The 14,953-nt window shown below is 40.5% G+C and overlaps 1 protein-coding gene across 1 annotated transcript; it reads right to left on the bottom strand.

Annotated features, from left to right (window-relative positions):
- Positions 1–1,539: 1,539 nt before the first annotated feature.
- On the bottom strand, positions 1,540–14,934 carry NFS1 (NFS1 cysteine desulfurase). Its single transcript, XM_082773665.1, has 12 exons — positions 14,729–14,934; positions 14,373–14,489; positions 13,678–13,761; positions 11,960–12,112; positions 10,819–10,912; positions 9,002–9,136; positions 7,582–7,739; positions 5,901–6,006; positions 5,652–5,733; positions 4,215–4,298; positions 4,004–4,093; positions 1,540–3,334 (listed from the first exon to the last, which is right to left on the bottom strand). The coding sequence occupies exons 1-12, from the start codon at positions 14,897–14,899 to the stop codon at positions 3,271–3,273; spliced, it is 1,338 nt and encodes a 445-aa protein (XP_082629791.1). The 5' UTR covers positions 14,900–14,934; the 3' UTR covers positions 1,540–3,270.
- Positions 14,935–14,953: the final 19 nt, after the last annotated feature.

Below are 14,953 nucleotides of genomic sequence, written 5' to 3'. Positions count from 1 at the left end.
ATAACTGTGTAGTTATTTTTAAAAATATCTCACCTCCCTAAATTAAATCTTTTGTTTAAATGTTTTACTACACCTACGTAGCACAAAACCACTTTGATTGTTTAAAGAAAGAGATTTACTTCTTATTAGAGTATCTTGTACCAGACTTTTTTCATTACTCTTTTGGACAGGAGTGTGGAAGATCAGCTGTTAGTGCTCAGTTCTTCCAAGCGTTCAGCTTGTCCATTTTGAAAAATGACATTCACTTTCTTCCAACGTGGAACCTTATTTACCATCCTGAGATTTAATCAAAACTGTCTTCAGTGGTGAAGATCTATTAAGGCCAACTTTGGGGAACTCAGCTTTGCAAAACTGTACCTTTTCCAAGCACGTGGTGTACATACTATTAGCAAAACCAATTCGACCTGAAAGCAGTTGGAAAGTAACTTAAGTCACAGCAGAGAACAGCAGTCCAGTTAATCAGGCAGATACGGGATCCAAAATGAGGTAATATTGTGTTGGGAACTTTTATGTTAATTTGTCATTTTAAAATTCCCAATAACAGCTTTTGGCTGGCTGTATAGCACTGTCAACAAATCTTTTAACCTACCCTCTTCTTCTCTGTCTCCACAAGCCTAAAACAGGTAACTGTCTACTTCTGTATTAGCCTTCCTGGAAAAACATTGCTTTTGTAGTTAGGTGGCATGTTCTGTCAGCTTTTAGAAGTGCTAAAACCCATCAAGGGCTTTTTTATTTATTTTTTTTTGCTTTCCTCACATATTTCCTAACTATCTTACACTACTGAAAGTTTATTTCATTCCTGTCTGTTACTGGCTCAATTTTTATGACTCTCACAGAACGATGACACTAAATCTTCAATTTTTTCAGCTCATATTATTAATGTCCTGCAGATGGCTCCAATTAATCATCAAAAAAGCCCACGAAGCCCCACAGCTTCAGGTTACAAGTGGTTCCATTTGTAAACATCCCGCTTCCAAACAAGCTTACTTCCCTGTACAAAAAGCTTTAACTGCATTCACTGGTTTAGAACTAAACATTCATCCTTGGTATTTCTCTCATGAGAATTATCTCCATTATTTTTCCACATCTTGACCTATAAGCATATTTAAACAAACATTAGTTAATAGTGTGAATGAGTTGCCCAAACCTTTACATGTAGCATTAATATACTAATATTTCAAATATAAAAGGCACTAAGGATCTTCAAGATCTGAGTTCCCTTTTCTCCAAATAATCACAAACTAGGCTATGTGAGTTTTAAAAAATATATTAGATCAGATTGAACATTAAGTTTGAGAGGAGTGACTCATCAAAAGTCAAATGTCAACTAGATGACAGAAAGGGCTTGTGTAAGCGTTCACAGAAAACTTAGGAGTCTATCTTTCACTGCTCTCTAATGGGAGGCTGCAACTTAGCAACTTAATGATTATGCTGCAGAGGTACAGCCAGAAAGGAAGATCCCCCCAAAATAATAAGTGTCCTAAACTTTTTTCTTGATATTACTCTAAGTTTACAGTCACTAACAGAGACTGAAAGTAGCCAAGTTTAAGTGTTATCTGCATTTTTATCATTCATGAAACACAAAGAACAATTTCATAAACATATAGTTCCAAAGCACACTATTACATGCTTAATCCAGAAACCATACATGGCACAAGGATAAAACATAAAACAAACACCTCTAAAACCCAGTTATACATATGGAAGTTTTAAAAATGTTGTGATGAAACATAATATGCCAGTCTTACAATATTAAAGCTGCTAAAGCTGATAAATTCAAATAGAACAATTCAGGATTAGCTTCACATTACAAACAACCAAATCTGTCCTTGGTAACAGAAAAACAAACAAGCTTTTGTAATACAATCCACCCCGTGAGACTTAGCTTTAGCTTCTACGTAAAGTGGTTCATCCTCAACGCAGAAACTATCCAGAACTGGTGACATATTGTCTGTAAGGTATACTAAATTCAACAGCTACTACAGCATCCATCAACCAACCAACTGATCTGAGAGCTGTCTGCTTATGCAACTGATACAAAGGCACTTTGGAATACTGGGTTAAGTCTCCTACTGGAAACATCAAAAAAATAAGAAAGGAGAAACATTGATATGAATTAATCTCAAAACCATTTTACAGACACTTCTCCCCAGCACTTGCAGGGAATGGATTCCTGTGGAAGTCTCAGATAGGACAGAAGTAAACTCTGGCATGCAAAGAGAAATCCAGAACCTCATGTTCTTATCTAAAGACAAAACACCCAGGCTCAGTTGAGCAAGGCCCCCAAAAGTGACAGAAGCCAAGTGTCCATAAGCAAAGTAATGGCAAAGGACTCACTACAAACGAAAAAAAAAAAAAAAAAAAAACACACGGAAAACACTGCACTTCATGTGCTTCCCCACCACCGCCGCCAAAGTTCCAACTAAACTGGTATTGCAACTGAAGCTGACATAGTCTGCATATTCCCCTCTCACAGTCATTCAAGTTTTCCTTTTTATATAAAAACTGCATTGAAAAAAACATAGTGGAAGGGATAGCAAAGTGCATCATCATTGTATTTTAAGTTCTGTAACACTGAAACATATTAAAATTTGGATTAATGCACATTGACCTGTGCGAGCATCACCCAAGTTCCCCTCCCTCCCCCCCCCCAAAAAAAAAAAAAAAGAAAATAGCAAAACACAGTTTTTTGGTAAAAAAAAATCTTAACTCCACATACAACTTAACTGTGAAGGCACCTAGCCACACTGAGGCATCCTTTTCCTCTAGAAACACTGAACTTCTTACTGTGTGAGAATTTCACAAAATATTTAAGCAGCACAAAAACATCTGCAGTTGTAGGGGTACTCGCCTCAAACAAAATGAACTGGAAGCCTGCCAACAGGTCTGTACTGCAAGCAGAACGGCTATACAGGATGCTTGAGAAGGAACCTCTCACCAGGATTCCACAAACACAGGAGTAACACGCTGATCTCATTTTTCACATTAAGAAATACATTTCGAAATAAATTATGTCTCATCATAAATTTCTGTGGGTAAATATAAATGTAGTGGGTTTGATATCATCCTGCCTTTCTTCAGAATAAAGACTTGTTTCATTTTGGCTTTTTAAGACTGTTACCAGAAAAGATAGTTTTCCAGCTAAATTGCAAGTGACAAAAAAAAAAAAAAAAAAGAAAACAGAAAAGTGCTGCATGATTTTTGTTCAGGAATGTACAGAAAATGCATTTTAATCCACGTCCATCTAGTCCATGGATAGAGCTTGTTTTCTCAGTGCTGCGTCCATTTAATGCTTTTGAGGTCAATTCCATCCTGCACCATTTCCCAGAGAGGACTGTGAAGAAGAGAAAAATGAATGTTATCTAAATCTAAAATTCACTGGACGACAACATCAAAAACAATAACCAAAGAGGCAATTTCATCAACTACACAAAAATTAAGTTTGATCTATCTATCTATCTATCTATCTATCTATCTATCTATCTATCTATCTATCTATCTTCCCCTTCTGGAAGTCAGTGAGCTTCACATGTGCTACCCTTGGACAAAATACAAAAGGGGAGAGGGCAGGTGCCTCAGCTCATTTCCTGCATTTTAGGCATAAAGTACATGTGCTTCCTAGAGACTGAGTCCTCATATTTGATAATGGCCAGATAAATCAGGAATATTTCAGTGTTCCCAAAATAAAACAAAATACATAAACACAGTAATACCACCTCTAGCTTAGAAAATTCTAGGTAACCACCCTATGCACTTGCCCTACTCACCCTGTTTCCTTGACAACGGCAGGATCTGGGAGAAAAATGGTTAAAACATTTGTTTGCTCAAAAATTTTTTTGCTACTGTTAAGATCTGGCCCACTACATATTCTGACAATACTACTTGCCTATATACAGGGACACTGACAGATTTTTAAAATAAACAATTACTTTCAACTAAATCCAATTCCTCAAATGATTATCATACCTACAAAGCCTTTAAGTTCAGTAAGAGGATGGCTCACCTCATTTCCCTAAGCCTCTTAACGTGCTGGATGCACTTCTGCACTGTATAATCTACTTCTTCTTCAGTAGTGAAACGACCGATGCCAAATCTGAAAGAGAAACATTAAGAACTGGAATAGTGTGCCTACAGATGGGTGAACCAAAACCACCACATACTTTCAGCAGAAAAGAAGCATATTTGGAAGCAACAGGGAAGACCACTCCACACACCTTATAGAGGAGTGAGCCAAGTCTTCATCTGTTCCAATCGCCCGCAAAACATAGGAAGGCTCCAGAGAAGCTGATGTGCAAGCACTACGGAAAGGGAAAAAAGGCCAATTTCATACTTCTATCCACGCGCAGATTCTACACTTCACTAATCTCCAACAAAGAACACGTCATTTACAGACATTCAATATTACTGTGAATCTTTACAATAACCTATAGCAGGTTCCCCAGCCTTTTGGAAACTACAAGTGAACACAACGCAACAGGAGCAAGAAGAGTGGTATTTCTGCTGCTAAGGAAAAAGTACAGAAGGGGAATGCATTAGAAGGGAATGAGGGTAATAAGTTAGGAGCATGACGAAAGAAGAGAGAGCATAGATAATGTTCTAAGAATTAACACAATGCCAAACAGAAGCAGTAGTACTGCAGACTGAGGTAGTTGAAGTGGAGGCTGTGGAAAGAAGACAAGAGCCAAGGCAGAAATAGCCACAGATGATAACCTATAAACGGGCACATTAAAAAAAAAAAGGCTTCATAAATTGCTATCTGATTTGTATTGCTGTCAATGGAAAACAGTGCACAGAGGAATACAGAACAAGATGATATAGCTACAAAAAGTCAGGAGGCAGAATTTCCACCTCAAAGCAGTAGGAAAAACTGGTTACATGTTACTCAATTTTCACAGGTAGCAACGTGCAGCACAAACCATAGGACTGCTTAGAAATGTGCACGAAGCAGAGCCTCAGAAGAGATTTAACACGACAGAAGCGTTGGGCTTCACAGTCATGTGAAAACTTGTTCTCTCTGTTCATAGTGTCAACACATTTCTAATTAAGATATGCATTTCTAACTGCTTTGTTCTCAAAAGGTGTGGAAAGGAGGGCATCTTTACACTTCATTAACTTCATCATAAGCATGAAGTTGGTCTTAGAAATGTCATTGGTCACTCTTGTAGAGTCGACACAGCTCTGTAAGAGTGTATTAAATTTTCTTTCTACTTTTGCATTAAACTTTGGCACTATTAACTAATTTAATTCAGATACGTGTCCAGACTCACTAGATTCTAATTATGTGAAAATTTCACTTGTGTAAAATCCTGCTGAAGGACAGAAGCTGTAGTGGATCAAATGACGGTAGCCTTTGGAATTAAAGTGTCACTGGCAGCTACGAGTCAAGGCCACTTAGACCACAGTTAACGAATCTACAAAGCTGGCAGATAGGAATTTCTGCTTTTTTGCTTTTAGGATGAATACATTTGACCTTCCTTTACAATGTGCCACTTAAGAGAAACACCTTCTCAGAACGCAGTCAATGCCAGGCTGACTCATCAACCAAACAGGAAAGTACAGGGCACAGTGGAGACCACTCCTTATTAGTAACTTTACAGCAGACATTACTTTCTCTATAAGATACTGCTCTCCTTCCTACATATTCCACCTACCTTCCTGAAGATAGAGCCACATCTTTCAGAGCCATCAGAAGACTCTCTCCTTCCACATATGCAAAAGACAAATTGATGCATCCTACATAAAAATAAATGAAATAGAAAAATGGAGAATTCCCAGCAACAGAAATCTAGAGCAAATCTGCATGGCAGTACTTGCACAGCACGTTGCTAATCTCCATTATTCAGTCATGGACATTAACAACAAGGAGCCAGCTCATAGGGCCAGGATTCTGCTCATGTTACCTGGATAACGATGTTCTTTATCTCCATTCATAACCACATCAGGAACTTCACTCATTATTTTTGTAACCAGTCGCTCTGCCAATTGTGAGATTCGCTTATGGTCATACTAGCAAAGAAACCAGAAAAGAGAGCAAAAAAATCAACAGATCACTAATTCTAGCATGTCTGAGCTCACTCAAACTGCTCATGAGCAGCCATGAGTAGACTGAAGTAGCTGCATTTGGTTAGACTGGGGAAAGAACACATTTGAAACTTAAAGCTTTCAGTACTCTAGTGACTGTTTAAAAGAGAATATTACCAGTTTGGTCCTAACTAGTTCAGTCTTCAAAAACATCATTAAAAATCATTCAGAAAGATCTATAAATACACAAATTGTCAAATTGTCTTTTGTAAACATGGCAAGCTATTTGTGCTTAAAGACAAGTTAGGCAATACAAAAAATGACTTATTTTACAACGCAAGAAAGTGCATCTACTGTGGTAAAAGTGTCTCTTACTTTCTTAGAAGCTCTCAAACTGTATTACATAACAACACACACTCACATATTACTGTGAACTCAACCATAATGTGACTTTACAACACATAACCTCCTAAATAAGAACTGCCCATGAGCATAATCTCATTCTAAACTAAAGACTAAAAAAGCAGTAAGGTATAGTATCAGCTCTAGGGTACAGAAATAGTCAGATACACACGTGCAATTCATATTTGTTTATAATCGCCTGGTCACATTCTCAAAAAAGCTTTGAAGAGAAATAAGGCATTCTCAAATATGACTTTTTTGTTTCTTTGTTTAATGTCAAAATTCTCAGAGATTAGAAAAAGATTCTAGATCTGAGGCTCCTGTAGAATTCAAACATTCAGGCTCTGCGAGCTCTCCCACCAGCAACAAGGCTTCCATAACCACACAGCTAAGATAGAAGATCTCTGCCTGCCCCCCAGGAAAAACCTCCATTTGATTTGTACAGATATCCTGGCCTATGTATCCCACTGGCAGTATTTAAATGTTTTTTTACGTTCCAGCTGTGAGGAATGCATTGATGCATAAACAGGTACAGCAGCATGCAGAGCCTTAAACACCAGGTCTAGCAAATAACCTTTTATATAGGTTAGGTATATAGGTTTTATACAGGTTATAGGTATATATATTTTACATATAAATGACCAAGAAAAAGAAGACACCGTAACATTTTTAGTTGCAAAGCTGCAGTAAACTTGAACATAAATACATTTAACAGAATCACAAAACCATAGAAAGGTTTGGATTGGAAAGGACCTTTAAAGATCATCCAGTCCAATAGATAATGGACTGGAATAATTGATTCGAAAATCTTATTGTTCCAATATATATTACATACTTGTTCAGCTTCAGAGAGGCTGCTAATACATTGGGGCAGAACAGAGAAACAAACACAAGCACTTAAAGCTGTAGTTCACTAAAACAGCCAACTATAAATCTGCTGTAAAACAAGATTCAAACCACATCAAGAAAAAAGGAATTTAAGAAAGCTGAAAATCAACTTTCAGTTATACTTGAAGATCCCAAAACTTTTAATGTTATAATAAGATAATCAAATTTAGTTCACACACAAGGACACAAAAAGACCTAAGGAACCTAAGATCCAGCTGGCCCTGTTATATTATTTTCTGTTGTCCAGGTCAAACACGCTCTCCCACATACCTCCATCTCTTGCTGTGCCACTTCACACGCCGCCCCAAGGCCCACTGCTAACGGAGTGGGCACAGTCCCAGATCGCAGTCCTCTCTCCTGGCCTCCCCCACTCTGCAGGGGTTCTAGTCTCACACGCGGTCGACGGCGAACATAAACAGCACCGACCCCTTCAAACAAGGAAAACAGTTGGATTCATGTGGTATACATGCACAGTTCTGGAATTAGGAGAAGGGACTCCCAGGATTTGGAAACATTCCTTGTTTCCACAGCAAACATGTATCTGGACACCTCACTGGAGAAAAATGTAGTGAATGCATACAGAAGCACAGTATTTTTTAGAAAATGAGGTTTGTTCCCACCATTCATGTTCCTACTAAGTCAGGCTCCCAGAGCTTCAGACATGGGAGAAGTTCAGTTTCTCCCAGCATACTTGAGTCACCTAAAGACTTGGTACTCCAGCCTTTAATCCCCCAGTCCATATGTTTCTCAGTGGCACTGATCTCCAACGGTCAGATTGGATGAGGCAGTTTTTACAGCCACCTAATTTAACCCACCAGTCTCCTCACCTAGAAACTTGATTTCCACACCTTCATGTGCTTTGGCATATACCTAACCAGTGACTGTCACCACAGGAAGAATGGCTGCAATTTCTGATCATAAGAAGTTGGGAAAATTTGTGTCTGTCTCCTGTTCAAAGTTAGTTCTTGAAAACATAATGCTTGTCCAGAGTTACATCTTCAGCTCTATATATTGAAAAAATAAGAAATCATTTTGCCTTTTGTGTCTGAATAGCACACAGAATACAGCAAAGTTGATTTCTGTCTTTCTACATGAAGTGTTACAAACTAAATGGACTGCAATGGTGATAATAGCTAAACTTTTAGTATTTGAGCGTCAGCTACAAAACCTGTAGCTGGATTGTAAACCCCATTCTGCAGGGAAGGTGCACAAAGGGGGATGGATAGGAAGAAGCAATTCAGTATAGAAGATGGCCAAAATCACCAAGAATTTAAACTTTCTACTTAATCTTTTGATCTCCATGTTGCAAGTTACACTTGGATTTAAACATAGCCCTACAGCACTGTGATTTCATTTGAACCACTGCAGTATCAAAGCTGCTTCACACCATGGAGTTGACTTCTGAAGAGCCACTCATCCTAATGCTGCCATCATTATAAAACACCATTTCTTCTTTCAACAAAGCCACCTCACAACCAATAAGTATGAGATCCACTTATCACAGCTGTTAGCCTTACAGCACTGCCTGAACTACTCCAAAGTCAGTCCACTACCCGTTCTGGAACAATTTTCTACAGTTTAAGTAGCAATAGTCACTGTCACATACAGGCTTAGGGTATACACTCATGTAGTTACCTTCTAAGGCAAGCACAAGAACTACAAATCTTTAGAAAAGTGCTTCAATAAATACCTTTGGGCCCATAAATTTTATGGCCACTGATGCTCATTAGATCAATTTTCATGTCGTTCACATCCATAGGAATTTTACCAATTGCTTGCGCAGCATCTGTGTGGAAGAAAACTTTACGTGCACGGCAGATCTCACCTGTAATAAAAACAGAAAAGCATGAAAGAAAAACACATTATCTCATCTAATTGTTACAATTCCAAAAACTCCAATAAAGCATCAGTTTATAGCAGGGACTAATTCTGAGATGACAAAGGAAGAAATGTGCATTTCACATCTCTTTTACACTACATCAAAGTGTTCTAGCTGGTGCCTAGCTGGGCACAGTTTTAGGTAGGTCAGCAGGTAACACTACAGTGAATTTCTTCAGTTGAATAGTTAAAAGGTCTTCTGAGAAGTGGAATTGTTTCCAAACCCACAGCTACCAAAGCACAGCCCTGTTTAAGTATAAACGGCCAAACAGGACACCTAAGTGTCCCCAGATGACTCCACAGCTGGACAAAATTAAAATTTTCAAATTGATTCTTTTTCTTCTCACTGTCAGTCCAGTACAAGCTAGCCTTACTTGCATGCTCATTCTTGCCAAGTGTTTTTATGCCATTTGCTCTATTTTCCAAGTTTTACAATACTCAGCTCCAAAACCATTCTCTGAACACATGCTGATGACCCACATCTGAACTGACTCAAGCCTGTTAATACCCTGAGGGACAAAATTATGTAATGTTCATAGGCAGTGAACTTAAATATTCGCTATTCTTGTCATCAAAAAACTCGTAACTCATCTTCCATAGAATCAATACTTTGCACAGATGCATTCCAGACTTCTCTGCACAGCAGATCTGGCCCCCTGTGGTCCAGCAGGAACAGCATTACTACTGCTAATATGCAGCCACAACCTTCACGAGGCTTACTCTGCAAGGCCTCAGTCCTGGCCTACTCAACTTGTTATCAAGGCATTATCAGAACACTGGCGTTTGAATGTGGGACAACTGTAATGGCCTTGAGAGCACAGGCACAGAATGAAAATAGAGTCCTCAAAGCTATAAACAATTAACTGATGGTCAATTACTTGTCTATAGTGAAGAAATATAACCTTGAAAACCAGGAAAATGCTGCCTTGAGCACAATGAAGGTTAAAGAGGAAAAAAAACAAGGCAGCAGTTAAGCAAGAGGAAAGACAGCTGCACAACAGGACAGCTGCCACAGCCTGGCAAAACAACACCTGCCAGAATCATGCAGGACAGGCACCAAGGCCTAAAACCTGCCTACAAACTCAAACATCTTAAAAAAGGACATCTTTAATACAGAACAGGGAGGATATTTTGGGGTCACTGTCACAGAAGCTGTTATCACACAATCAGAGTGGGATCCTGGGAGCTGCATCGAATCACAGAATAGCTTGGATTGGAAGGGACCATAAAGATCATCTAGTTCCAACCCCTCTGCCATAACCAGGGATGCCACCCACTAGATCAGGTTGCTCAGGGCCTCATCCAGGCTGGCCTTGAACACCTCCAGGGATGGGGCATCCACAATCTCTCTGGGCAACCTGTTCCCATGCCTCACCACCATTCAGAACATTTCAGAAATTACCATTCAGAACAACACGGGAAACAACGCAGCCACTCTATTACAAGGCTATAATCATTACTGAATTTTATACTCATTCCCCTTTTAAAATACTTATTTGGAACAGCATATTACTAAATCCTTAACTGTATTACATCAGCATGACTCTGTAGCATTTTTCTGTGAAAAAAGAATAAGTAAAATGAAGCAAAGTGCCATTAGCTATCCTCTGGAAGCAAGCATCTACTTACCAATGTCATGAATTGGCTGCTTCACTCCTATTTCATTATTGACAGTCATTACAGAAACCAAACCCGTGTCTGGCTGGAATGCAGCCTCCAGCTCCTGATGAAATATTCAAGCACACAGAAGTTATGACTAAAAGCAGAAGCAAAAGATTCTTGAAGCACACATCCATTTTGCTAGCAAGTCTTAACCAGCCCCCTAACTAGCACACAGTCAACAATCCCTGTGGCTTCTGACGAACAGTCCTGGTGACTGCTAAACATGTTTAACTAATCCACACGAACATGGGATACCTGCAGGAAGAGGAGTGTGACAAACTGCATTGCTGCATATCCTAACCATGGTACGCACAGAGCCACCTGACACGATCAAGTCAGCAAAAGTTTTTGCCACGTGTCTTGTATATTCCATGAACTATTTTTATTTTTTTTAAGAGTTAAACACCCACAAGCCATCTTAACCCACACCTAGACAAAGTTAGGCTGACTACAAAGGAATTGTACTATATACACAAAAGCATCACACAAAGGAGGAGTCTGCCAGCGAAGTTCTTATAAAACTTAATTAACACTTCTGTGCCTGCCAGCCTGATCACTCCCCTCCACCACATCCCCACAAACTCTCTCCAAGCCACATGACAGGCCTACAAGCAAAACTGATGCTGACTTGTATTACAGGACACAACTGATGAAATAAGCATACACACTTCCAAATCCCAGGACTGCAGCCCTTATACCCAGAAGGGTCAATTGATGGACAGAAACCAGAAGGGAGCTTTGCAATCATTGTGTTTGATGCCTTGGGCAGCTCAGGTCATGAAATTTCATCACTAACTCTTTTATCAAATCCCACTCCACAACAGCCACCCACAGGCTCTCCACAGGGTATGTGACAGTTCTACCTACATGGACACAACTGCCAGCAGATTGGGATGAGGGATGAACTCTGTTTGAGAAACATTTGGAGCACACGACAGAACAGAAGATCCTGCTACAGCCATCAAACATTTGACTGTGACTCTCCTTCTACGGTGTGCTATTTATCATCCTTTCTCTCTTTGTTATTAAGGGGTCACACGGTCTTCTTCAGCACCAGTTTGAAGCAAAAAGATCTTCTATTTTCACCATCTGTCAGTAAATAACCTACCTTCAAATCTATCAGCCCATTTTTTTGAACAGGCAGATACGTGACACGAAAACCTTCTGCCTCTAAGGAGCGGCAAGAATCCAACACACACTTGTGCTCTGTTTGCGTAGTAATGATGTGCTTATTTCTGGATTTATAGAATCTTGCGACACCCTGTCAGGCACAATACATGAACAAGAAATTTGCTGTTACAACACTGAAGAGAGCAAGCTTTACATAAAATGCTCAAAAACAAGAAATTGCTATATCTATATTATATAATATCAATATTATCATATATTGTATATATTATATTATCATATCTATTATCATATTATAATATTATATTTCTATATCTATATTATAAAAATTATGCAACCTTGACTGTGAAATGCACCGAGCTGTAATTCGTACTAGATACTTTCATGAGTACTCGTTGCACTAAAGCATCTCACTTCAAAAAAAAGCCTATGGAAATGCTAATAGATATAAATTCTTGACACTGCTTATTAACAGAAGCACTTTTCAGAAACTTGTTATGAGTCATATATAATGAGATGTCTGAACAACCACAGGCTCTAGATTAAAGGTTAAAACACAAACTAATCTTAGCAAAGAAAAGTTTGCAATCACCACCACTGTTTTGTTGTAAAGATTTAAATTATGTAAACAAAAGAGCTGTACTTGGTGCACATAAGTTAAGCGTATGTTTTACTTCCATGTAAAATAAAATCGAATAAATAAAAAAAAAAAGCCACACGAACTAGTTTTGTTCAGACTCAATGGAAATGCATTTTAAATCAGCATCACAAAGGAAAACTAAACCCAGAGAATTTTAGAGTATCATTGGGCCAATGGTGGAACACTGAGGTGCTTTTTCAACACAAAGCAGCCCCTAACCCCAAAAAGAAACCAAAACATTGACTATTATATACTGTCCTCAAAACCATGTTCTGGGTACAGCCTGACCCTCCCCTGTTGCAGCTCCACGCTGCTCTCTTGGGTCCTGTCACTGTCGCCAGGGAGCAGAGCTCAGTGCCTGCCCCTCTGCTCCCCTTGGAAGGGAGCTGCATCCTCCTCCTCTCTGGGCTGAACAAACCACGGGATCTCAGCTGCTCCTCATACATCTTGCCCTCTACACACTTCATCATCTTTGTAGCCCTCCTTTGGACACTCTGACAGTTTTAAATCTTTCTCATACTGTGGCACCCAAAACTGCACACAGTACTCGAGGTGAGGCCGCGCCACTGCAGAGCAAAGCGGGACAATCACCTCCCACTATCGGCTAACAGTGCTGTGCTTGATGCACCTCAGGATACAGTTGGTCCTCCTGGCTGCCAGGGCACACTGCTGACTCATGTTCAGCTTGCTGTTAACCAAAACCCCCAGGTCCCTTTCTGCGGGGCTGCTCTCCAGCATCTCATCCCCCAGTCTGTACATATAGCCAGGGTTACCCCTTCCCAGGTGCAGAATCCAACACTTGCTCTTGTTAAACTTCACACTGTTGGTGATTGCTCAGCAACCTAATTTGTCCAGATTTCTCTGCAAGGCTTCACTGCCCTAGACGGAGGTAACAGCTCCACTCAATTTGGTATTGTCTGCAAACTTGTTCAAAAAACCTTTGAGTCCTTCATCCAAATAATTTATGAAAACACTGAAGAGGACTGGTTTAATTTGTTGAAAGATGTGCACAGTTCTTAACAGTTTTAACAAAATATCTATCAGCATAAACCTTTTACCTTAATTGCCATGTTATTTGATTCTGTAGCACCACTAGTAAAGATAATTTCTCTTGAATCAGCTCCTATTAAATCCGCAACTTGCTGTTGAAAAAGACATGCAAATTTTTTTTGTTACTGTAAAATGCAACGAATTCACCATACCATAACACAGTCAAAATGTTTTCAAGAATACACTTTAGAGTCTCAGAAGGGTCACAACTAGCATCTAACAAAGTTATGCTGCAGATACAATAATCTCCATTAATACAAAATACACAAGAAGCTCATAATCATTATTAGCAATGGCATTAAGCATTAGCCTGTCATAAATTAACGTAAAAATTAAGTACACAAAAAAACAGTACATACTGCTTCCAAAATAAATTCCAAAAACACTTATCAAAGACCAGGAGAATGAGGAAATTAGTCCCCTTCCTGCAGCAGCACACTCATGATCCGAAATTCTGAGGCATCTTTGCCTGAGGTATTGCTTTCTGCCATTTCAAATTGCTCTGATGTCACTCCTTTTCCTTTCAATAAATCTGCCAAAGAATAGCTCAACACAGAGGAAAGGAAGTTGCCCAATCCAGCCTGCAGACGACTAACTCACACACACGGCTTTATCACAGAATCATCATCGCTTTTGATCGTCTTTTGGCACCAGATGCCCTCGCCAGCAGGAAAACCACCGGCTGCGTGGAGCCACCACTCACCTGCCTGGCCTTCTCCACGGCGGCCTCGCTCTCCCAGCCGTAGGCGTGGGTCCGGGAGTGTGGGTTGCCGTAGTAGGCTGTCAGGTAGGGCAGCATGCTGTCCAGGACCCTGGGATCCTGCAGGACACAAACTGCTCAGCACCAAGGAGCAAACAAAACGCATTTCTTCAAACAAACACAGCAGAAAGAGGGATTTCTGAGAAGAAGCAGGAGGTGTCACAAAGCATGACACCAACCAGGGCACGGGACAGCGCTGGGCCGGGGAGGCAAAGCCGGGCCGGGGAGGGGACGAGGGCTCGGCGGGAGGAGGACGGCGCCGGCCTCGCAAACCGCAGCGGCAGGGCCCGAGCACGCACCAGCGGGGTGGTGGCCTGGACGTCCATGTAGAGCGGCCGCAGGGCGCCGTCGCCATCGCCGCTTGGCCCTGGGGATGAGGGTCCCGGTCCCGGTCCCGGTCTCGCCGCCACCGAGAGCCGCCGGGGGCCGGGGGCCGCCCTCAGGGCCGCCAGGCGCCGCCACAGCAGCATGGCCGAGGGGGCTGTGCCGGGACACACCGGGCCCTGCCCGCCCCTTCCGCCCAC

This window comes from Aythya marila (assembly GCF_965140915.1).
Source record: "Aythya marila genome assembly, chromosome: 16".
Classification (NCBI taxonomy): Eukaryota; Metazoa; Chordata; class Aves; order Anseriformes; family Anatidae; genus Aythya; species Aythya marila.
The sequence above is the reverse complement of the archived record's forward strand: the minus strand, read 5'-3'. Positions and strand labels throughout refer to the sequence as shown.